Source organism: Ailuropoda melanoleuca, chromosome 5 (assembly GCF_002007445.2).
Source record: "Ailuropoda melanoleuca isolate Jingjing chromosome 5, ASM200744v2, whole genome shotgun sequence".
Lineage (NCBI taxonomy): Eukaryota > Metazoa > Chordata > Mammalia > Carnivora > Ursidae > Ailuropoda > Ailuropoda melanoleuca.
The window spans coordinates 42,679,211-42,703,771 of NC_048222.1; the positions used below are offsets into that span (position 1 = coordinate 42,679,211).

General features: G+C 53.9%; 1 protein-coding gene across 4 annotated transcripts; it reads right to left on the minus strand.

The window, feature by feature from the left end:
• Positions 1–292: 292 nt before the first annotated feature.
• PLEKHO2 (pleckstrin homology domain containing O2) lies at positions 293–24,526 on the minus strand. Of its 4 annotated transcripts, XM_034660823.1 has the most exons (8): positions 24,370–24,456; positions 19,455–19,512; positions 17,863–18,012; positions 13,902–13,954; positions 13,450–13,566; positions 8,330–8,434; positions 6,768–6,866; positions 293–4,438 (listed from the first exon to the last, which is right to left on the minus strand). In XM_034660823.1, exons 4-8 carry the CDS (start codon positions 13,911–13,913, stop codon positions 3,425–3,427), a joined length of 1,347 nt encoding a protein of 448 aa, XP_034516714.1. In that variant the 5' UTR covers positions 13,914–13,954; positions 17,863–18,012; positions 19,455–19,512; positions 24,370–24,456; the 3' UTR covers positions 293–3,424. The 4 variants fall into 4 exon arrangements, with proteins under 4 accessions (XP_034516714.1, XP_034516711.1, XP_034516712.1 ...); XM_034660820.1 differs by lacking the exons at positions 13,902–13,954; positions 19,455–19,512 and having other exon boundaries at positions 24,370–24,526; XM_034660821.1 differs by lacking the exons at positions 17,863–18,012; positions 19,455–19,512; positions 24,370–24,456 and adding an exon at positions 17,287–17,814.
• Positions 24,527–24,561: the final 35 nt, after the last annotated feature.

Genomic DNA, 24,561 nt, shown 5'->3' on the forward strand with positions numbered 1-24,561 from the left:
AAGTCTCTGAGTGGGACTTGAACTTTGGCAGTTTGAACTGAATCTCTGTACACTGGCCCAGGAGCTCCCAAAGAACACTCAGTGAAGTCCTGGGATCCTGCTAAGATGTATTAGGGGTGTGGTGGGCAGGGCCCAGGCTTACCCCTCACCAGGACAGGCTCTGAGGTTAAAGTAACAGCTGGAATCATTTTGACCCATCATAGGAAACACCTGTTCAGGCACGAATCATCAATGAATACTAAGTTGACAGGGAAGTTTTGATGAGATGCAACATATTTATGCAGTCTTAAAATATCTCACAGATTGTTTATTAGTTGCAGGAAAAAAAATCACAACAATACAATAGAAAAATCAGACGTCTTGACCAGGAGATCAAAATTGACACCACCAATGAGGGATAAATGAAGGTCGTATGTCTCCGGATGTGATGCTCTGAGAAGGACCTGCTCTTACCTATGTAGTTTTCTGGCTGAGAATCCATAACCTCAATCTAATTATGAGGAAACTTCACAGTGACAAACCCCAAGTGAGGAATATTCTATTAAAAAGCGGAGGGGGGGGCGGCGCTCAGTCAGTTGAGTGCCCGACTCATGGTTTTTGGCTCGGGTCATGATCTTGGGGTAGTGGGATCGAGCCCTATATTGGGCTCTGTGCTCAGTGGGGGAGTCTGCTTGAGATTCTCTCTCCATCTTTCTCTAAAATAAATAAATAAGTCTTTTTAAAAAGGAGGTGGGGAGGAAGGGCTGTATTCTTCAAATGTATCCACATCATGACAGATAAAGGCTGTGGAAACATTTCAGATTAAAGGAGACTAGAGAGACATGTATGTAATATTTAAGCCTACACTGAAGGAAAAATATAAATGAGATTATTGGGTCAAATGACAAAACTGGAATAAGAGCAATAATAAGTATACCAGTGTTAAATTTTCTGAAGTTGTTAACTGTATTATGGTTACATAAAAGAATATACTTACTCTTAGGAAATGCTCACTGAAGTACTTAGGGATAAGGGACCATGAAAATGAATTCCTCAATGATTAGGAAAAAAAAATTATATATGTTAAAGACAGAAAGCACTCAAAAGATAAACCAATGGGTCAATCTGATAAAAAACACATAGCTATTCTTTGTACTGTTCTTGTTCTTGCAACTTTCTGTTTGAAATCATTTCCAAATAGTCTCTAAAAACGGTAAAGCGTTGTTATGACACTTAGCTCCCAGCCTATAGAAACAATGTAGGCAGGGGTGGGTAGGGGGTAAAATTGGAGGGCCTGTCTGAGTTTAGCAAAGATGGGGCCCAGCCTATGGGAGGGGAGCCCTAGAAAGAAGCTTGAAGGACCGGTGATGCCACTGACCAACCACAGCCTACCCTCTGCTTCCTTGAGGCCAGCCAGCCCTGGAGCTCGTCCCCACACCAACAAACAGGCTTGCGGCAGAGAATTTCCATAAAAAGGGATTTATTGCCAAACTTCAAGAAAGGCGCTTCGTAACAGAAGACATGGAATGCCACCCTCCTCGAGGAGGCAGGCAAAGCAGCCCCTGCATATTCCCCATCCTTCTACCCCTCCCATTGAAGCTAGCTTTCCCCTTGGGGCCCGGGCCACCACGGCATGGGTACGCCATAGGAACCAATGGGTCACTGAGTTGGCCCCAGAGCTACTTGCTCAATCTGGTCACTTATCAGAGGAGGAAACTGAGGCTCTAGTCCCTGGAAACAGGTGACTTGGCTAAAGCCCCAGCCAGCCCAGGCTGCTGGTGGGGGAAAGCTGTTCCCTAAGAGAAGACTGCAGGGGGCCATGTGATGTGGGCACCCGATGACATACTGAAGGCAGACGGACAGGCAGACTGTGGCATGGGAACCTAGTTTTGTCCACAGAGTGTAGTCTGAGGAGGCCAGTGGGGGCTCATGAGTCGGGAGATTGCTGTTCACCTCCACCCTGCCCAGGACAGGCTGCAGAGTAGACATCTGCCTCTCTTGATCCCTGGCCACTACCCTCAAGAGCAAAGTAGAAGTACAGTAAAGAAGGCATTGACCTGCATTGGCAGGTCTCAGTGGGCACGACTGGTGATGGGGCAGTGGACAGAAAGGCTAGGGCATGCAGCTGTGACCCTCCTTTCTCCTTGTTCAGTAAATAAAAGTGCACATGCAGAAACCCCCTGAGCAGACCTGTCAGAAGCTGCTCCCACTCCCACAGGCCCCAGTGAGAGTGGCTGTGGCTCTCAGGGGGCTCTGCACCTAGACCGAGACTGGCTGTGTTCCCAGAGCCAGGGACAACTGTGGGGGGATTGGGGGAGGGGGGTGGGACGGAGAGGGAGACCCCCAGGCTGCAAGCATGGACCAGGAAAGAAAATGCCCCTTCCACTAGGAAGTTCAGAAGGAGCAGTCCATCTGGGGCCTGAGCCAGAGGGTTGGGGGGAACAGGGAAAAGGGAAGTTATTTCGGGCCCCAACATACCATCAGCATTCAAACAAATGATTGGCATATTGGACCTGTGTGGGTTGAGGAGGAACCAGAGACCCAGATATAAATCCCATCTGGGGAGGCACAGAAGTTGAGGTGGCTTCTCTTCTGAAGGTTGATTTATGATGAAGTATACACAGGGTTTTCTGATGTTGACATCAGAGCCATTCTCGGGCTCACCTCTATAGGAAATGTGCAAGGCTGGACACAGGCTGGTCCAGGGGTATAGACTAGACTAGGAGACCCTTCAAGTTCCTCCTCTACCCTGGAGTCCTCCAATCACAGCTCAACAGAGGGGAAGGCCTGCAGAATAGGAAACAGGCCCAAAGAGGAACCACACATCTGATGGCTTTCTCACACAGCTGCCTCCCACCTGCCTGCACAGGCCTTAGCTGGATTCCAGGTCTCACTACACTGAAGGAAGAACCTAGAACTTGGACCCAGGGCCTTGGCAGCTACTTGCAGTAGTGGGTGGGGACGGTTGGTTATGGCTCAGAGCTGCCTCTGCCATAAGGCTCTGTGCCTGGAAACATCTGGACGTGGGAGCTGCAGGGTGGGGGGGAGGGGGGCTCAGCTGTGCTCTATTCAGAAGTCAGGAATGTAAACTACTGGGGGTGGGAAGCAGAGATGATGTCACCCCCAGAAACCCCAAGTGCCGTGCTAAAGCCCTGGGGCAGTTCAGAACAACCATGCAAGCAACCAAGAGTGTGCTTCCAGCCCAAGCCCAGAGCCCAGAGCCCAGAGGCTGGGCCAGATAGCCAGATAGTGGCCCTGGGTGGCCCCTGGCCCCACCTAGCCAGGGCAGGGCGGGAAGGATACCAGGAATCTCTGCAGGTCCTGGCCATACCCCCAACTTGCCTAATGGCCCTTCTGCAGCCTCAGCAGAAGCATGTTTCTTGGCAGGGTTGGGCTATGATGGACTGGGCAGGCTAGGAGGGACGGTGCCCTGGCCCGGCAGGCCCTAGGGTGCACTTCTCCTGTAGAGGGTTACCAGCTCCTTCCGCTTCTCCTGTAGCCCATGTGCTTCCTGGTTCAGCTCTTCCAGATCTCTGATTTCCTGTAGGACCTGGGTGGCCTGCCTCAGCTGCTCCACAGCCTGGCTGAGCAATGTCTCAGCACTTACAGGGGCTGGCTCACTGTCCAGCACTTTGTTCAACAGTTTCTCTGTCTGTTCTGAGGCCACCTTCACCTCCAGCTGGGCCCGATACAGCCGTTCTCCAGGCTGCCGTGGATGCCGGGGCCCTTCCCCAAGCAGGTCCCCCAGGGAGGAGCAGCGGGGATGGAAATGAGATGGCAGGTCCCAGCGGGGCAGTGCTGTGGGTGTTGTTGCATCCTCTGGGGGAGTTTCTGGGACGCCTGAGGCCTGGGGTGGTTTGATGGGCTCAGGACTGTCATCCGTGCCATTCACTGAGATCTCTGCTGGGTCTGGGGCAGAGGTCTCAGAGGCCTCAGGACTCTGGACTGGCCCAGAAGGCCCCATCCCACTCATGGAGGCTCTCAGTTTCTCTGATAAGATCTTGGGTGGGGGTGTAGGGGGCTTCCCACCCTCCTTGGGCACAGCCTCAGGAGTCTCAGAGCAGGACACCTGGAGTTCTGTACTCTCAAAGTCAGGGGGATCCTTGGGGTTGGCATTCTCCCAGCTCACTTTCAGTTTGTCAGGCAGGACCCTATTGGGGGGCTGCTCAGAGCCACTGTCCTCCTGCACTGGTGTCTCTGAGTCCTCTTGGCTCCCAGGGTGGGACTCAGAGCTTGCTGAGATAGGGGATGGGGCTCCCTCCCCATCAGGGGTCTCCACGCTATCACCAAGGCTGGTCGTCTCAGGCGCTGGGGAAGGCTTGGCAGGAGGCATAGGGGGCTTCAGTATCTCCCGGGGCTGGGCTGCACTGACATCATTGCTGGGGGCAAACACCGGTGGCCCGCTATCTGGAACTTCGAGGTCCAGGCGCGAAAGCCCATCAGAAGCTGCGTTGGCTACCTGGTAGGGGACAGTATATGGGCGTCATCTTGGATGACTGGCATTTGGGTGTGATGTGCCCACCCATAAGGGTATTCAAGCCTTCCCATCCAGGCTGCCCAGGCCCCCAGCCCCTCATTTTCTGCCCTGGCTTCCAAGGCCATGTGATTAGAAGCTGAAGTGATTCTCTGATGAATCCTCTCCTCTCCCTCACTCCCGTAGAACTCCCTGTTTTGGAATCACAAGCCAGGAAGTCAGAGCCTAGTCCTCTTGGTGCCCCAGCCTGTGAGAGACTGCTTTGTAGTGGCAACTGTACTGGCCTGGGCAGCAGGGGACGTGGTTCCAGCCCTGCTTCTGCCCCCTTTCTGGCTGTTTGGTCTTGGGAGGATCCCATCTGTGCAACCACCCACTCAGGGGCGCAGTGGGACCAGGACTCACACATGGTCTCCCGAGTTGTCTGGAGCCCACTCACTTCTGCCTCCCCTCCCTGGAGACTGCTGTCTGATCGCCAGCCAGCCTCACACCTGGCCCTCCAGCCCAGTTCTCTGCAGCCTTTGACTGCCCAGCTGCTCAGCAGCCAGTGCCTACTGTCCTCATGCCGACAGATGTGGCCCCAGACCACAGCTGACCGCCAGAGGAGGACAGCTGCGCCAAGTAGGCAGCTGCCCCCCCACATGGCCCTAGGGACCCACAGGGACACCCAGCAGCCCCATGGTGATGGAGACCCCCCCAGGGAGCCTCAGAGGCCCTGGAGCAGGGCTGGAAGCCTCTCCCAAGGTCCCTCATGGTGGGGGACTTGGCTGCGACCCTCACCCCCTTTTACCATGCACACAGGTGATCTGGCCAACACATACGCTCACTCAGTCACTGGGATATGAGTCCCTCCCTGAATTCTTCTCAGAGGGTCTCTCCCTCCCAGGCCAGCCCTCCCCTAACACCTAGCCCTCCCCCTCAGGCATTCCCTTTCTCTCTGGTTACATCAGTCTTTCCTTCTGCAGGCTTTATTCCCTCAGCTGACAGGCATGAACAGGCTGCCTCATTTCAAAAACAAACTCTCCATGACCTTGGCCCCTTCCCTTCTCCCCTTCCCTACCATGGTCCCCTTCCCTCTGGCACCCCCAGCTCTGTACCCTTTTACAAACCTAAGCCAACACCTTTTCTGAGAAAATGTATGCAGTAAACGTCACCACCTGCCCCCTTCCCCAGTCCTGCCTTTGTGACTTGTGGCTGCCAACCTGGCTGGTAACCCCCATGTCCTATGCCCTTCTCTCTCCAGATGTGCCATTCACCTCTCTGGCTTCCTCTTCCTTGGCTCTCTACTGCCCGGACCCCACTCCCCAAATGTAGTATTTGCTGAGGTTCTTTCCTGGCCTCCAAAATTTTTCCCAACATCCACCCCCATCAGCAACACTGGTCTGAAAAAGGGCTCTTCCCTTACCCCTCACCCTGCCCACAACTTCTCCCAAATTCCCTGTTCCCAGGGCTTCCATTCAGCCAGTCGGCAGGCTTGGGTCTACCTCTGGACCACCCTCCCCTCGTCTGGTCTGCTTCCGCTAGCACTGTATTCAGTGGCAAGCCCAGATGGCTCTTGCTTCCCAGTCTCTCCCATTGTCCCCTCCCTTTTCATCCCCTCCTGGAGTCTGGAGGGCCCATCTTCTTCCTCTTCTTGGCTCCTTGCCTTTCCCTCCGTCAACCCAACCCACTATACCATGGGCCTCAACTGACCTCTGGAACACACCCTCCCATGCATTCTTTCCCCAGCTCCAGCATTCAAGGCCTCCACAATTTCCTCCCCTCAACACACCTTCCTAGACTCATCTACCCATCAAAGGGACTCGGTATACCCCAAACTCTCCTGTCTCAGCTCAGGTCATTACCTTGGCCAGGGGGTTCCCTCACATCAAGTCTGCCAACTGAAACCCTTCCCATCCTTCAAGGGTCGGCTCCAGTGCCAATGGGCCCTCCATGGTCTCTCCTGCCTGGCCTCTCTGAGCCCTCCTCTCTACAGAAGCTAGACACAACTCTGCCTGGAGCAGTCTGCAGACAGGTCTTTTCTCCAGGCGGAAGCTGAGCTCTGAGAGGCAGGGACTAGCCTCAGGGTCTCTGTTTCCCTAGGGTACAGACTCTGGATAAGGCCAGTGTGCAGACTCAAGAAGCAAAGCAGGCATATCTACTCCCCAAGCACATGTAACACATGAGCTTCCATACACAGACACCCTGCATACCACTCAGGAAGCCCCAACTCCAAGAGTCCTCAGGAGAAAGGTGGCCCCAAGCTTGGCTGCCACCCTAAGGACCTGGGATCCCAGGCTCAACTGTCTTCCTACCTAAGCTGGGGGCAAAGTCTTACCTCCTTCAGGTGGACTCTTGTAGGTGGACGGCGCCGCTGGCCCCCACGTACCCGGTCCCGTGTCACATGCTCCAGGGCACAGCTCTTGTCCACCTTCACCTGGGAAGAAGGAACAAGGTCAGTGCCCCCCAGGGAGAGGAAGAAATGCCCAGGCATTAACCCAACTCAGAGGCAGGGCCCCACCACTGGCCCTCTCTTTGAGGCATCTCCCTGTGTCTGGAGTTCTGCTTTTCTTCCTGTCCCTACGTTGCCTTTGTCATCTCTCAGCACTCTGAGGCTCTCCCTCTCTGCCTCAGTCTTTCTGCCTGGATATGGGCTACCAGCCCTCGCCCTTCAGTCTATTGCAAATATATACAAGCAGCCCTGAGACTGCTGTTATGCTTAGCTGGGGGAGTGGGGAGAAGGCAGCCCAGGATCCCCTGGTGCCTGCCTTCCAGAAAATGCCCCCAGTCACTCTCCCAGTTCCCTTGGAAAAGAAAAAAGCCCAGGAAAGAGCAGGGCCTCTGCCCCTTTGGGCCAGGGTGTCTAGAGGACAGCATATCCTGTCTGATGGTAAGGAAAGATGGTCAGGAGTAGCTGGAAGCAAAAGTAATTAAGGTTGGCATGGGAAATCCAAACTGTGAATCCCAGCGCAGCCTGTCTTTGATGGGGAATGTGACTAAGACTCTTTAACCCTTAGTCCAGGCTCAAGGTCAGACCCACACTGGGTGGGGTGGGGCAAAGTTCCACAGTGTCTGTTCCTGATTGCTCCACCAAGACTGTGGGTTGACAGCCAGCCCACGTTCCTGTGGCCTCCAACACCCATGATATGCCCCATCACCCCTCACCCACGAAAGGGGGTATTTTTGCCAGCTAGTAAAGGGCTAAGCATAATGCAGTCTCATAAAATATGACATAGGAGTCATGGCTCTGAGTCAGGAGACCTGGGTGTTAAGAGGGACTTGCTTGGGAAGATTCCTTCCCTCAGGTCTTAGTCTTCTGCAATCCAAGGAGTCAGTTTAGGTGACCCCCAGGACCATTTTAACCCAAATAGCTATGAATCCATGATGCCAAAGACAAATCCTCTCTAGGAGATCTGGGCCCATGGGATATTCTGCCTACTGAAAGCCTGATCACAGCCTCTGTTGCCACAGTGCAGGGGGCTGGCTGGTCATTGCCGATAGACGGGGAGGCCCAAGGCCAGAGCCAGCCTGGCCCGGACTTGACTGAAATCTCTCAGCTCAGTCCTTCAGATCTCTCCGGCCTAGGTCACCAGCTGTTTTCAGCCGAGGCTGGGTTGAAAAGGCTGCATGGCTGTCACGAGTTAAATTCTACTTTATCACTCACTTTTTAATTTAAAACAAATTAATTTACTGACACCTCAGTTTCTTCATCCTTAAAATGGGTACACTACCATCTATTCTGAGGAGTGTTGTGAGTATTAAGTGAGGTAACAATAGATGTCCCAGTGTTTATAGCAGTGACATAATCAAGGGGTTGTCTGAGGCAAGGTGGGGGATCCTCCCTGAGATCACACATGGTGGGAAAGGGGACACAGAGCCATCCACAGGACTGCATCGCACCTCATCGAAAGCCTTGTTCTTGCCTCGGTTGATCCCTTCATTGAGGGCTTTGATCCAGGATTCCTTCTCCTCCCCACTGGTTGCTTGAAATTTGATGTCACTGACCTGCAGGGCGCATGGATAGGGTAGATGGCAGATGTTTAACAGAATTCATATTTGGGGTCTTAAGAAAGCTTCCCATCCCAGATCCCAAAATCTGCCCTGGCACAGTTGGCCAGGAGCAAACTGAAACGTCCCCCACAAAAGGTCTGACATGGGGCTTCAGCAGGAGGGGAGGGGACAGATCCAACAGAGAAGGGGCTGGCTCTCAGCATGATGCTGCCAGAGATCTGGATTGGAATCCACCTTGCCCTGTGAAAAGAGCCAAGATCTGGTCTTACTCCGTGTGACTTCCCCAGATCAGGCTGCCTGTTTCCTCCATAAAGTAGGAGTTGTCCCAGTGTATGTCCACACCAGGTTGAGTACAGTGACAGAGGTGACAGGTGGGAAGGGTGTCCACTGGTGAAGACTCCCTGGAACCAGGGCCACATGCAACTCCCCAGGGGTCCCCCATTCAGCCCTGGCCAAGTGAAAAAGTCTCAGGGTCTTCTTTATGGCCTTGAATCATAGACTAAGAAAAACTGCACTGGACGTCAATTCACTGGACGTCAATTCCAACCCCATCATTGTACAGATAAGGAAACAGGCTTACAGATGGGATGGGAGCTGGCCAAGGTGACCTAAAGTAATCCCATGACTCCTGACACTACACCCTACCCCACCCCACCCCAGGGGTCCCTTCTCATCTCAGGCAGCAGCTCCCAGCTCATACATTAGAATCAGAGAGGCACCTGACTGACTCAGTCCATGGAGCATGAGGCTCTTGATCTCAGGGTTGTGAGGTGTTGTTGTTGTTTTAAGATTTTATTTATTTGTCAGAGAGAGAGAGAGCAAGTGAGCACACACAAGCAGAGGGAGTGACAGGCAGAGAGGGAGGCAGGTTCCCTGCTGAGCAAGGAGCCCAATGGGGGACTCGGTCCCAGGACTCTGGGATCATGACCTGAGCTGAAGGGAGATGTTCAACTGACTGAGCCACCCAGGCATCCCTCAGGGTTGTGAGTTTGAGCCCTACATTGGGTGTAGAAATTACTTAAAAATAAATTTTTAAATCTTGAACAAAAAAAAAAAAAGAAAGAAAGAATCAGAGGGCAGCTCAGAGAGCCCCCTCCCTGTCAGGCTCTAAGGTCAGACAGGAAATGGTAAAGCAGCAAGGCCACACAAACTGAGGGGCTACTTTGCACAGTGGACATCATAGCAGTAGGGCCTCTGAATCGGACAGAACACCTCTCACAGCTGGCTGACCTTGAGCCTTAGTTCCCTCATCTGTCAAAAGTCAAGACTGCCACAACCTGCCTCATGGAGCTGTGAAGGTCAAATAAGTATCTAAAGTGTTGAATCTCGGGACACCTGGGTGGCTCAGTCAGTTAAGCGACCGCCTTCGGCTCAGGCCATGATCCCGGAGTTCCGGGATCAAGTCCCACATCGGGCTCCATGCTCCTCGGGGAGTCTGCTTCTCCCTCTGACCCTCCCCCCTCTCATGTTCTCACTCTGTCATTCTCTCTCTCTCTCAAATGGATAAATAAAATCTTAAAAAAAAAAAAAAGTTTAAAGTGTTAAATCTGGAGCTGGGCACAGAGTGAGTGCTCAGTAACAGGATTTATCACCACTGCCTTCCTTCTGACAAAACAGTCCCAGTTTCCTCATCTGGATAAAGGGACCATGCCTACCCAAAAGCAATGCTGAGGGAATTAAACTGACTAAAGCCAGGACCCCACACACAGTAGGTATTCAGTAAATACTTAATGAATGAGCCAATAAATAAATGAATTAGCCCAGAGTTCCTTCCCTTGCCCCGTTTTTGGGCCACTGCCCACTCTGACCTCAAGATGCCCTAGTTCTTGGTCGGGCGGGTTGCCAGCCTGCCCATCCCCCACCCCGGTGTTAGATAGCGCCTTCCCTCCCACCACCCTCTACGTTATGTAACACCACAGTCTGCCTGGCCCCCGCAGCATCCTCGTTATATAACTTCCTCCTGGCTGCGGCCTCCTTCTCATACGGGGCCTTGGGTCCCGCCCACCTCCCATGCCAGGCACAGCCAAATGCTCATTTGCATGACCAGGGTAAATTCGATCCTGGCAGCAGATCTGCAGTTAAGTCAGAAACCCCAGGGCACCTTGGCAACTGACGCTTAACCCAGACATCAGGGCTGTAGGGGGCTCAGGGAGGGACAGCGGCTACATCCAGGCTCTGCAAGGGCCCACCCAACCCTGTGACAAGGGCTGCCAGAAAGCAGCCCAGCTGCTGCCCCTTCCCGCAGGCCCCGAGATGGTGGGGCCCCTGCTTAGTGCAGGATTTAGCACACCGGAGAGCTGCAGAGGCATATACTTGAACACAGCCATAGATGGAGCAAGAGGAGGGCAGAGAAAGAGCACTGGCTGAGGAGTCAAACTAAGAGTTCTGGTCCCACCAACCCACAACGTACAGGCCTCTTCACTACTCAGGGCCTCGGCGGGACAAGGTCAGCACCACTGTGCCCGACCCAAGCTGCAGTCCTTCCCCACTAGCCAGCCCACCTGAGGCTGGCTCGGGGATTGGAAGGGGGTCAGCCTCTGTTCTGTTCTCTTCTGCTCTGTGAGGGAGAAGGCCTCAGGAAGACCTATATACTAGCCAAAGGGATCCCCTAGGAGAGGGAATACATGGTTAAATGGAACCGAGTCCCACTATAAGGAACCTTGTTATCTTGGTTGAAGGAGCCAGGCATCCCACCCACAAGGGGGACCAGAATGGGGACAAATGGAATACCAAGAAGTTGTTTCTCTTGCCCCACCCCTGGCCCTGTGTCCCGAAGAGCCACAGGCTCCCTGGTCCCTCTCAAGCCCTTCCAAGAAGCCCCAGGGGCACAGGCGCTTCAAGAAGTTTCACAGCTAACAGGACTGGCCACAGAATAGGCCCACATGGCCTGGGAAAGGCGGGGGGCGGAGGGGGGAGGACAAAATGGCAGAGAGGAAAAAAGTGGGAGGGGGAGAGAGGCAGCAGGAAAGAGCAATGGGCCAAGCTGGCTGAGACCAGCAGGGCAGCAAGGCCCAGCTAGGCCACCCTAGCTTCCTGGCAGTGGCTGCCTGTGACCTCATGGCAAGGGCGTGGAGATGGGAGGCAGGGGGAGAGGGACATGCAAGACACTGGAGTCTTTGTTTATTTGATTAGAGGGGGGGAAAAAAGGCGGCCTCAGGACCAGACAGCCAGGGTCATGTGACCTCCTGGCCGGCCGGCGGCCTCACTAAGGATGGGGAACACCCAGGGCGATAGGAAAAGAGGGTGAGAGGACGCGGGGGACATGGTGATCTGGGCAGTCCACCATCTGACTTCTGGAGAGCCCCGCTCTCTGTATGAGTTCCTGAGGTGGTGAGAGTCAGGGGGAGTGAAACCGGATGTGCTGTCCTCCCACCATCCTGCAGCCCCCAGTACTTGCTCCATAGCCCCATCTCCCTGACTTATCATCCTGTTCCCAGAGTCACCCAGAGCCAACCTGAACTCTTGGCAGGACTGGGGGGTGGAAGGGATGGTGTTGGCCAAAGCAGCTAAGAATGCAGCTGCACAAACAGGCCTCTCTGAAGGTGATGCCCGCCCTGAGCTGGGCCTGACCCACCTAAGCCCACCGTCAGCTGATTGTTAGAGCTGGGGAAAGGAGGCAGCCCACAGAACAGCACTGGCAGAGGACAGAGAAGCATGGCCCTATCCCCCCACATCCACATAAGCTCACTCAGAGACACACACAGACCCAGACAGACCCATGTCAAGTGAACACTCACCTGCATGTAAAGAGGTACAACACACACACGCCAGACCTTCACGTATTAACGTGCTCTGCATGTCACTCATTCACACACCAACGACAATGCCTGCTCAGAGAGGAAAGTAGGTCTCCAGAACAGGGAGGGGGCTAATGGGACTAAAAGACCAAAATATGGCTCTCCTCTTCCTAAGAGCCCTAAGCAGCACATGTTGAGTGAAACCTGGGTCCATGAACTGTCACAGCACCAAAAACCTGGACTCGTCCCCCAATTCCCAGAGCTCCCCAGTTGCCTCCGTGTCCCACCCACTGTGGAGCTGAACAAAGGGTTAGTGAGTAACATATCACAGCCTACTCCAGGGCCCAGAGCCCTGGGGATCAAAGGACTTAGGCTCCTGGCCCTTAAAGCTGGGGGAGAACAGAATGGCCTCTAGCAGGCCCAGACCAGATGCTCCCCAACCCCCAGCCTCTGTGACTGAGCCTCGCTTTGCGAGGTTCCACATGACGTGCCGGGGTTGGGGTGAGGCGTGGCCCAGCTGCAGATGGGCGCGAGCTGGAGAGGTGCTATACACGCCAGCCTCAAATCTGAACTCCCTCCTGACATCTGTGAAACTATACCATGCTTCAACACCCACCCAGACTCCCTGCCAGAGAAATGTGGTGCAAACAGCAAACATCATCTGCACATACAGCGTGTCCCAGGGGAAGAACCTCCCAGGCAAGAGACCTTCTCCAGCTTCAGCCAAGAAAGGGAAAGTGCAAAGGGGGGGAAACGTGGGGGGCTGCAGGTCTCTGAGCACTGAGTCCAGGATGGAGGCAGGAGGGGTGGCCCACCCACGAAGGCTGAGATGAAGCAGAGGTCACAGCCTCCCCTCCGCCCCAGACAACATCAGGGTACTGCAGGCCTGGCGAGCTGAAGGCCTCATTCCCCAGCTTTCCTGTCTTAGCCCTGCGCTTCATGTGTCCAGGGTGCGGGGCAGGCCAAGGGTCCCACCTCTAACTACAGCCTGGGAAGGAGGCCCCAGAGCCTGAAAGGGGAGAGGGAACCAGACCTCTCAGCAGAGCCCTAAATGAATCTCCTTATCAACGAGGGGCTGGGGAGACTCCAGGCCAAAATGAGTAAAAGGTCCAACCTGTGGCAGCCCCTGGGTCTGGGCCTCAGCCACACTCCAGAGATCCTCCAGAGGCTACATCCAGGGGCCCGGCCTGCCTTAAGAGAGCCTTCCAGGGGTGATCTTCCCAAACCACCCTGGACTGGAGGAAGGTCAGGCAGCAGTGGACATAGCCCTACCTTGTTCCCCGGGGATCGCTGCAGGATAAAGCGGTGTTTCCGCTTGAGGAGGGCACGAAGGTCCTGGCACTTCTCATAGCTGCCCAGCTCCACTGTCTCCACACACTTCTGCTCATCCTGGGGAGGGAGACAGAGGGAACATGAATTGGTAAGAGCCAGATGCAGCCAGACCCTCACACACCCAGGTCCCACCTCAAACCCTGATCTCAGTCAGTGAGGGCATCACTCGGTCAGAAGGCAAACTCGGGCTGCCAATCAATCACCAAGATGTGGTATTCCGACCCCAGCAAGTAGACAGTGTTCAGTCTGCGCTGACTGGAAAGATGCCCTCTAGGCTCAGCATCCACATAGGAAATGGGTCACCCAGCCTGGAGGTGGGTAGCAGGGCTGACTCAAATGCCTAAGGCCAAAGGAGGGAACAGTGGAAGCTGGAGAGACTTAGGAAAGGGTACCTGGGGGTCCATGCAGGCCCAGAGGCTGCGCAGAGATCTGCGGAACAAGTAGCCTAGAAGAGGGAGGAGGATGTCAGAAAACGAGAAAAAAAAAAAAAAAAAAAAAAAGGCTTTCCAGGCAGAGCTGCAGAGGGAAGCGTGAACTAGGCACATTTGGACTGCATCCCCTGCCTTACCACAATGGTCCTGAACTGACTTCCCCACTTGGCATCTTCCTCCGCTGACCCCTGGCTAGGTGGAGAGGCCACTTTCTATGGCCTATACAATGGAGAGGGCAAGAATTCCTTCAACAGCAATCCCCCCACTAACCTGCTACCCTGAGGCCTCGTCACTAAGAAGACCAGTGGCCAGCCTCTTCTAGACCACCCCTGGACACTGGCTAGGCTGCCTTGCTGCCAACCAGCCCTGGCATTGGAGTATTTTCTCCATGTGGGCTCTGCCTACCAGGTGCCTTTCCAGCAAGCTACCTGGGACAAGCTCCCCACTCAGGGGTGGTCAGTTCCTTCCTCTACCAGGGGAAACCCAGCTGGAACAACTTCTCAGTGTGCTGTGTTTCTCACCCTTGAGCATCCAGGGAAGAAGCGGCAAGCCCTGGGGGTGGGGATTGGAAGGGAGAGCTGCCCTAGAGGCTGGCCAACAAGTTAAGGACATGCTTGCTCTTGGACCTCACTCAGAGAGCCAGCAAGAGCACCCACCAGGACTGCCTAGGTGCTCTGAAGTCTTTGGTGGAATGTATCTGAGAGGCAGTGACGCAGTTGTTTACAGAGGAAATGCCCTGATTTCCCTCCACGATAATCTGCATATGTGAAGAGCCCCTGACACTTTTGCTTCTTTGATTCTCCTGAGCCTCTCAATCACCCTGAAAGCCTAGAGCCCCAGTTTTTGCCTCACTGTATAAAGGAAGGAATGAGGCCTGGAGGTGAACTGATTTGCCCAAGGGACACAGACGCAAATGTAAGGGGCAGGGCCAAACACAAAGCTACTTCCTGTCTCCCAGGCCAGAGCTCTTTCTAGCACACCACACTCCTTCCAGCCACAGTCAGAGGCTTGGTGATCAATGCCTTAGTAACAGGTTGCTCTGTCTCAGTGGTCCTCCAAGTGTGGTACCTGGGCCAGCAGCACCAGCATCACCTGAGAACTTGTTAGAACTGCAAATTCTCAGGTCCCATCCCCACTAAATCATAACCTATGCATAGGAGAAGGGGCCTAACAGTCTGATGATTAACAAGCACTTCAGGTGATTATGATGTATGCAAAAGTTTGAGAACCTCTGCTCTACACCAGAGCTTTTCAACCATGATAGCACCTGGGAGCTTAAAAAACCCCAGTTTAAATAATGCCCAGGCAACGTCTCAGACCAATTTCATCAGGACCTCTGGAGGATGGAGCCTAGGTGTCCATATTTTTCAAAGGAGATGACTGTATAGCCAAGGGCAATAACCACTGACCTGCTCTCTGTTTGGGCCCTCAGGGGAAGGGGAACACATAGATGGCCAGGGTGGCCAAATCTTTCCCATCCAGGTTCAGTTAAGTGTCTTTTCCCATTTTTGCTTCCAAGCATCTTTTTCCAACCCCTAGTCTCCAATCATTCCCAAGTTCCTCCACTCCACACAAGGGCTAGTAAGACCCACCTGCTCCAGGAAGCTCCCTGCCACACCCCCAAGCCTGAGCCTTGGTGCTCTCTCTCTCCTCTGAGGTCCCCCACCCACAGTGCACCTGCCAGGCACAGGCACCGTGTGAGGTGCTAGGGCCACCCTCCCATGGGGAAGAACAGTCCTAACTCCCTGCTGGGCATCTCTCTCTACCCTGTGCTGCATATGTGTCTGGTTCCCCCTACAGTGTCTTACAAAAGGCAGCCCTCAAGAGGGACACACATAGGACTAGTCTGCTGGACTGAATGCCTGACCCAGTGTGAGACTCCAGGAGGTCCCCTCCTACCTGCATCTAGAGAAAGGAAGCTGCCTGGGGAAGGATGCCTGGTCCCAGAAAGAGTAGTTCACCTGCCCTATGTGCACAGGCCTCCCTCAACTGGACAACTACTGGCCTAAACACACCCTCCTCTCTCTGGGAACAAAAAGTCAGTCCATCTCCACCACCCAGCTCTCCCCAGGGTTGCCTGACCTGGGTCTCCTCTCCACCCAAAACGCTGAATCATCTGGCCCTTCTGCAGCTCAGAAAAACGGATAAACCAGCAGGCACTGGGCGGGGGCAGCATTTTTGGAATGTCAGCCTCACTGACAGCAAAGAAACAGCCAAGAGCCATTTGCACTCGCCTAGTTCCTGACATCAGAAAGAGGAATTGAACTCATAAGCATTTCTCAATTCCTGCTCCTGGGCCAACCTTCCCTACCCCCAGGTGCGAAGTTCTTGAAACTGCACTGAGGTTTTTAATAGTGACTTTTATTAAAAGCCTGATTTAGATGTTTCGTGTTTATGGGATGTGAAATCCTTCCTGCTTCCCAGTTGTGGCCAGATGTGGACAGAGTGCCCAGGACAAGTCTGGCAGTGCCTGACAGGCTGACAACTTGGGAGCTTGTCACTCAACTCCTACGGCAGCTGGGACTGCAGGAAGCTGTGACAACTGCCTTTATTTATAAAAATATCCCCCTGCTGCTGCTATAGCACATCCTAATTTGGTGAGAGCAGCAGTACAGAACATCTGGGGGGCTGTCTACACATTTCATTCCCTTGCCCTCCTCCAGCTGCTTCTCTGACACCCCAACTCCATGAGCCTGGGGACTCGGGCAGGAAAGGCAAGGTGCTTTGCAAAGGCAGTGCCTCCAAACAGTTAGATGTGGTTGCCCAACCTTTCTTGGCCTGAGACAGTTATGAATTTGCCAAGATAACCTGAGGGATGCTGAGAAAGGATGGTGGGGAACAGGCAGGATCCCTCTTCTTTGCCTCCAGGCCAGTTCTGCCCCATGTATTCCATCTGTCAAGGGCACACAGTGACAGCCCATTTTCCATGGACGGGCCTTCTGATGGCCTCAATCCCAGAACACAAACAGCACCTACAAGTAAAGCCACCTTTCCTCCTCAGATCTTCACCCAGAGCTTTATTGACTCTTACTTAATACACAATTTTAATATCCTTGGTTGTCCAAGTTCCAAGCCTGCTAAATGGGAAGGGGCACAAGCCTCAAGCAGGCAGCTGTGAGGGCTATGAGAGGCACGCAGACAGAAGTGGCAACTGGCGCTTGACGTTGAAGCAAAAAGAAAAGCTGAAAAGTATAGTCTGGCAGGATAGAATAGTCTGGTAATAGGTGACTTGGAGCCACCACGGACAGACTCACTTTTAGTCCAACACCTTCTGTTGAAGAAGGTAGAGAATATTCAACGTATTTCAGAGGATTTCCACCAAAAATAAGTTTTAGAGTTTACTTGCCAGAATCTATGGGTGGAACGAGCACTGGATTTGGTCTGGGTCCCAATTCCGTCATTCACTGAGATGCTGACCAGTCACTGGCCCCCTAGGACCTCAGTATATTCTTCTGGAACATGATGACACTCTCATGAGTCTACTATGCACCTCATACAAGAGATATGGAAGAGCCCCAAACAAGCATGAGCGCAGTTTTATTTCTATTCTCATTGCTGAATGGAACAAGCTTTAGCTTTCTGGAACATTCACTTATGTGGCATCTAGCCCAATGACAAGGAGTTACAGTATAGATGTACCCTGAGGAGACACACACGTCCCTGTGTACATACACTTCAAAGAGCCCCTAATCCAGGAGCCCTGAACTTGCACCTGGAGGTATTGTCCCCACAGCACTGAGACCCAGAGAAGATCAGACACTCGCCCAAGGAGTCAGGTCTCGAACCAAATCCAGTTATACAGCGCGTCAAAAGTGGAGCAGGTGTTCCAGCGCCAGTTCTGGGATCCTCCTGCTGGCCTGGGCTGCCATCCCTCTGGCCCCTCCCCTGGCACCCCCAGTCACAGGGCCAGGCCGCTCCTTACCTCATTCTCGTAGACCAGCAGCTGGGCCTGGCAGAGGAGCAGATACCGGTCTTTCCAAAGCCCCAGGAGGCCACCACTGCTCTTCTTGATCCAGCCGGCCTTGTCTGCCCTCCGCGCTCCCCGAGGCTTCTCGCCCCCTTCCTTCACGCCCTGTAAGATAGCACCAGAACATGCCATGAGGGTTGCCGCCATGGGGCCACACTGTCCAATGGCCACACAAGGGGTGTATCCCCCTGCTGGATACCTCCTCATATCATCCCACATGAGCTTCCCCACATCCCCCAAGGCAGATATCCTTAATCCAATGTCAGAAAGAACAGGAATAGGGACACCTGGGTGGCTCAGTCAGTTAACCATCTGCCTTTGGCTCAGGTCATATCCTGGGGTCCTGGGATTGAGCCTCGACTCAGTCTCCTTCTCCCTCTGCCCTTCCCCCTACTTGTGTGCTCTCTCCCTCTGTCAAATAAATAAAATCTTAAAAAAAAAAAAAAAAGAGGGGCGCCTGGGTGGCACAGCGGTTAAGCGTCTGCCTTCGGCTCAGGGTGTGATCCCGGCGTTGTGGGATTGAGCCCCATGTCAGGCTCCTCCGCTGGAAGCCTGCTTCTTCCTCTCCCACTCTCCCTGCTTGTGTTCCCTCTCTCGCTGGCTGTCTCTATCTCTGTCAAATAAATAAAATCTTAAAAAAAAAAAAAAAGAACAGGAATAACAGTAGCGACAACAATAATGACAACAACAGGCACCTCAATACTGAGCCACCAGATTATGTTTTACACACATCATCCCACACTTAACCCATATAACTACTCTCTGAGGTGGTAGCATCATTATCCACAGGGTACAGGCAAACTAAAGCTCAGAGAGGAGATGACTTGCCAGAGTCACACAGCAGGAGGGACAAACCCAGAATTCAAACCAGGTCTCTGACCCCATGTTCTTCCAGCTCCACCACTCTGCCTCTCACAGATTCATTCAACCGGTCAACAAACGCTACACTGAGCACCTACAACATCACGGGTGCTGGAGTAAGCAGAGAAGAACAAAAATAATGCATCTCTGTCCTCACAGAGCTGGCAATGCAGGGAAGGAGGAGCCGAGCAAACACCAGACACAAATACATTAAGCATGAAACAATATGAAGGGAACGGTGAAGGGGGTGTGAAGAAGAAAGGAGTGAGAGAGGACAGTGGGGGACCTGGCTGAGGTCTGAGTGGCCCAGGAAGGCGTCCCAAGGGAGAAGACATTCAGGCAAGAGCAGAAGGATGGGAGGAAGCAGGCAGGTGGTGGTCATCTGCCTCTCCACGCCCTTCAAAAGAACCCATTCTGCAGCCCCTGCTTCCTGCCCCAAGCAGGAGGCCCTTTGCTCTTAGCACCACCACAGGCCAGGACTTGGAGGTGGCCATCCATCTGGTAAGGGTTCCAAGGATTCTGCCTTCAACCACAGGCTGGTACAGGAGGTAAACTTGAGTCTTCTTCTCAGACACGGGCAGCCACCCTGGAGCTTCTAGGCCAGCCGCGAACATCTCGTGGCCCTCGATTATCTGCTTAGGTGGCTGGGTGTCAGGTACATGTCTATCAGACAGGGTTGTATTTACCTCTGGTCCCCAGCACCTAGCACTGTTCCTTTACACATAATGGGTGCTCAAGAAATATCTGTGAAAGGAAAATAAAAATACACCAATTTGCTAACCGCTTTGCTTCAGTGACTGGTGCCCACAGCAGTGAGTGTGAAGGGGAGGGTAGAAGGGGGGAGGTCAAGAGCCTGTCAAATCTAGAGGATGCTAGAAGGAAATTAGCACTGACTAATTTTGACTACTTTATAATTTACATAAAGTTCAAAAAAGGGGCCCCAGTTAAAAGGAGCACGTGTCTCCCCAGGGATACCCTGTGGCCACAGCTGCCTTTGGAAGGACAAGCCTGGGCAGAAATGTGGTGAGCTGTCAGAGGCTGGGCAGGGCACTGCCTCCTTGCTCTCTATCATGGCAGGGGAGCCCCAGCCTGGTTCTCACTGTGGCCCCACCCCTCTGAACTGCACACTCTGGTTGAGAGTCAGCTTTGAAGCCCAGAGTCACACAGACCAGAGGCAAGCCCCTTAACCTCTCTAAGCCTTAGTTTCTTCATCTGTGAAATGGAGATACACCAGAAGTTGCAAGGATTTTAACTCCATGAGGGCAAGGATTTTTGCTTTGTTTACTGCAATATCTCCAGTACCTAGACAGCATCTGGCATACAGTAGGTGCTAGTAAATGTTTGTTGAATAAAGATGTGGCATATAAAGCAGTGCCTAGAACATCTTGAACTTAGGAAATGGTAGCTATCATTGTCATTGTTGTTGTCCCCTCTGGCTCTCAGGGACCCTTTCCCTGGGCTTGGTTCAGAATTTAGGAGAAGGCCTTTCTGGGCTTAGCTGCTGGGCTTCAGTATCCCAGGAGCTCCAGGAGTGTGGGATGCCCCTCAGCACCTCTCCCTAACTTGTAGAAGGCAGGAAGAATGGGGAAGTGAGATGGTCCCAAAGGGTCTTCCTGGATGGAGGAATGAGGAAGTGGGAGACTTGCCTACAGGCCAGATATGAGCCACCCTGACCAGGGAGAGAAGGGCCTTCAGCACCCTTTCACATCTGATCATGCACCACCCCCAACACCAGAGATCCTGTGTTCAGCCCCCATTAGCCACATAACCGGCAGGGGCCTCATCCCCTTCAGTGAGCCCTGCAGGCTGGCCCAGGCCCAGGGCACGAAGGGAAGAAGTGAGAGATGGGAAACCCCACCCCACACTTCACACCCCTCCATCAGCAACGGCAGTGCTGTTGGCCACCTCCTAGGCCTGCGGACTCTCAGTCTCTCCAACAAAGCAGCAGGGACTGCAGAATGTGAAGCTGCTGCCTGGTCTCCCACTGCTGAGCTCCAAGCTTGCCTCTTGCTTTTCAGGGGCCCACCCAGCACCCCATGGGATCTCACACCCCTTTCTAAACTCTCCCCTTTGTGACTTCCCGTGCCTGCCTCACCCACTGTCTGACATGTGAAAACTTCCTGTCAGTTGGAAGTTCCCAAGGGCAAGACTGGAAGCTTGTGCCTAAACCACTGACTGTCCTCTCAGGGTGTAGTAGATAGAGCAGTGCCCAGTGAACACCGTGACTGAGTTAGCTAGAGAAGCAAGTCCAGGGTCTTCAGGGATGGGTGGAAACAGGATGGGATTGAAGCAAGAAGTCACTTTGGCAATGGATGGAGTGACAACTGAGGGGCTGGAGGTGGCATGAACCAAAGCCCAGGGAGGGGTCTTCTTGTCAGGAATCAGCCTCAGTGACAGCCTCCAAAAAGGGAGGCCTGGCTGGAGGTCAGAGTCCCACTTGCTGGCCACCCTCCACCCTGCCCCCCTCCTTGCCCCTCAGACACTCCCACCAGGGGACCTGACTATGTCCCAGTAAATTTTAATAAGTGGCCCCTCCCCTTGGCAGGGCTCACAGGGGAGGTTTTGTCTTGCTCAGCCCAGTTTCTCAGCCTCCTCTTCTCTTATTGACCAGCTGACCACTGTTCTTCCTGTTTCACCCTCTCTCTTCCCACCCATCCTCATTCAGACCCTCCCCTGCCCATTGTGAGCATCTCCCGAAGCACCCCTGAGCATCAGCCTGGCTCCCCTTTGCCTGAGGCGGGGAGATCTCTGGGTCATTCCTTTAAGAAAAGAAAAAGATGCCAGGTCACCCTAACCCTGTGCACAGAAGGGAACAGGTGGAAAGCCACAACACAGGCCATAACAGAGAGACAGAGACGAGTAGGAAAAACCTTGTTGGCACCTCACATCACAGGGAGCTTATGCCCTTGCCCTTTGCCTAAACCCAATGATGTGCTGACCAGACTCTGCTAAGAACCTACTGTGTCAGAGGCTGGGATGGGGTCCCAGGGAGGAAGCACAGGCTCTGCCCGGAGGGAACCTCTGATCGGATGAGGGCAACATAGACCCTGCACAGGCGAAGTCCTCAGTCTGGAGGTAAAGAGGGCATCCCCTGCTTTCAAGGGCCCCAGCCTTTTGGGAGAATACAGGACCTACCTGGAGGGTAACCTCAGCCCTATCTCTCTGGTGGGGTAAGGGCTTGGATTAGTTTGGGAAGCCCTTGGAGAAGCTAAGGTTTTAGTAGGAGTGTGAGAAAGGAAAGAGGCACATACCTTGATCCAGGGGAGAAGGAAGGACACAAAGGGTATCAAAGACCCTACACTCAACCCCTTCATTACCAAATGAGAAAGTATAGCCCAGAAGGGGCAAGAGATTAGCTCAAGGTCACAGAACCAGGGCTGGGACAGGACACTGCCCTGTCTCTGTCTAGTTGGATATGGGCAAATGGGCAGCCTGGAGGCCACTAGAGGCTGAACCAGAGAAAGGCACAACTATGAGAGGGAAGGGGTGGGGGGCAGCAGGACCCCAGGGCAGAGCCAGGAAAGAAAGCCTAGGTTTGGGGTTTTTAATCTTACTCCAGTGGCAGCAACAATATCCCACAATATTTGCAGTTTTCAAAGCTTTTACACGTATGGCAATCATTTGTGGATTGCCCACCTCCCTCATTTTATGGATGGGGAAACTTAGGCCCTGAGAACTCAAGTGGACAAATGCCCAGTGCCCAGACTTGCACTTCTTCACTAAGCCTCAGATTGACAAGGACTACCAAGCTGTTGCACAGCAAGCCACTGAAGCCAAGGGGGCTTGGCACCAGGGTAGCTGGGGCACGGGGAGAAAGCTCAAAGCTAGGGGGAGGGCTAAAAACAGCCACGTGAGGTGATGAGGCCAGCCTGAGGTCATGGGGCACAGCAGGTGCCTATGATCTAAGAGGTGTTTTAGAGAACAAAGATGGGCACTGAGACCTACAGAAAAAAGAACTGATTAGAAGAAATGGGAGGAAAAGAATTACGGATGCCTAAGGGGAGGTAGTAGATAGGGAGTCCCTGACTGTGGGGGGAGGAGGTGGGCAAGACCTTAGATGGCTCAAGTATGTGGGGAGCTTTTGGCATCTGGGAGTCAGTAAGTGGCAATGCTAGAAACTCAGAACCAGAGGGAGTGCAAGGCTGGGCTGGGCTGGCCACTAGAAAAACCATCGGCCCAGGAGGCCCCAGGAGAACTTCCCTTAATTGGGGGCCAGAGCAGATCAGGAGATGGAGTAATCCTGTCCCACATCCTCTGGGAGAAGGGGAGGGGCCATAACCAGACAGTCCAACCCTCACAGCAGGGGCCTGGAGTGGGGGAGGGCAGCCCCACCCCTGTCAGCAAGAAACCACAGCAAATCATAGTGGCCTGACTTTGTCCCCTACTTCCACCCACTCTGAGAGAAGGGGACACAATCACATAAGACCTGGGGAGGAGGCCAAGCCCTATATTTTATAGAAGAGGAAATGCAGGCTGAGAGGGGAAGTGACTTATCTACCATCCCACAGAAATGCAGGGCCAGGCCTGGAGGAAACCCTAACAGACAGTGACCCCGGGCGGGAAGTAGGGAGCTGGACACTGATGTGCACACAGACAGCCGGGAACACCAAGGGCTCCCCAGCTCGCCAGGGTTGCCCCAAGAGTGAAGGAATCATCTTTCCTCTCCACCCATCCTGGCAGACACCTCCCCTTTCCTTGGGCTAGGAGGGGCAAAAGCTGAGACCCCCTCAGGGGACAAGAAGCAGAGTCCTTGAGACCCTAGAGCCCCAGCTCTAATTTATTCATTCCACAGGTACACATTAAGTGCTCACTGTGTGCTTCCATGAGGGGGGTGCTGGGAGAACTGAGTTTAGAAGTCAAGGGTAGGGGTCACTGAGTGCCTGACCCTAGTCCAGACCAAGAGGGTCCTGAGGGGGAAGAGGGAAGCTCAAGGGGCACTGCTGGTCCAGTCTCCCGGCTCCGCCAGGCAGTTGGCTCTCCCAAGGAGGTGGGGAAGGCAGGGACCAGGATCAGCCCCTATGTGGGCCTGACTCCGAGGAAAGGGAGAGGAGAGGGTAGGGGAAAGAGGATCACAGGGACTTATAGAGAGGGGAGAAAAACGCAACTTCCCCAGTTTTCACCACCAGACGCGGTCACGGCCTCAAGATTTCTTGAGACAGGGACTTTGAAACCCACAGACAGCTCCCCCACACACACTCGGTCTACCTCCTCAGGATCAGACCTGGCCAGCACGGGGTGTCAACAGTAACCGGGTTCGAGCCCAGTAACCCAAGCCACTTTCAGCGAGTCGTTAACTGACCAGAGCCTCAGTCTCTCCGTCAAACGAATGGGAACAATAACCACCGCGAAGCCCACAGTTGGTGAGAGAAGACAAGGAGATAACGAAGGAGGATGGGTCTGCGAAGTGCGGGACGCGGAACCCTAGCCCCTGCTCCATCTGCCTAGGCTCTGCCTGGGGGGATGGGGGTGGGGTAGGGGTTGGGTGTTCGGGAGTCCGGCGGGAGAGGGGTTGGTTGGAACAAGGGCCTGAGCCTGCGACCCCAACAAAAGTGAGGGGCTCGAAGATCCCAGCCCCGGCCCCCCGCCTGGCCCGGCCCTCACCTCCTCCTCCATCGCGAGTCCGCTGAAGTCCCGCCGCTCCGCCGCTCACTCCCCGCGCCGCGCGGGCTCCGCCACCTCCATGCACACCCGCCCGGGCGGCGGCTCTCGGCGTTCTGTCCCGAGGGCCGCCGGGGGCCCAAGAAACTTCGGGGGGGCGGGGTTTGGGGGCGGGGAGAGGCTTCCGGGGGCCAA

Excerpts from the sequence above, each read along its gene's own strand:
- PLEKHO2 (XM_034660820.1), bottom strand. Across the intron at positions 13,567-17,862 it reads TGCTGGTCTACGAGAATGAG|GATGAGCAGAAGTGTGTGGA; the intron begins GTAAGGAGCGGC and ends CTCCCTCCCCAG. Across the intron at positions 6,867-8,329 it reads AGAACAAGGCTTTCGATGAG|GTGAAGGTGGACAAGAGCTG; the intron begins GTGCGATGCAGT and ends CCTTCTTCCCAG.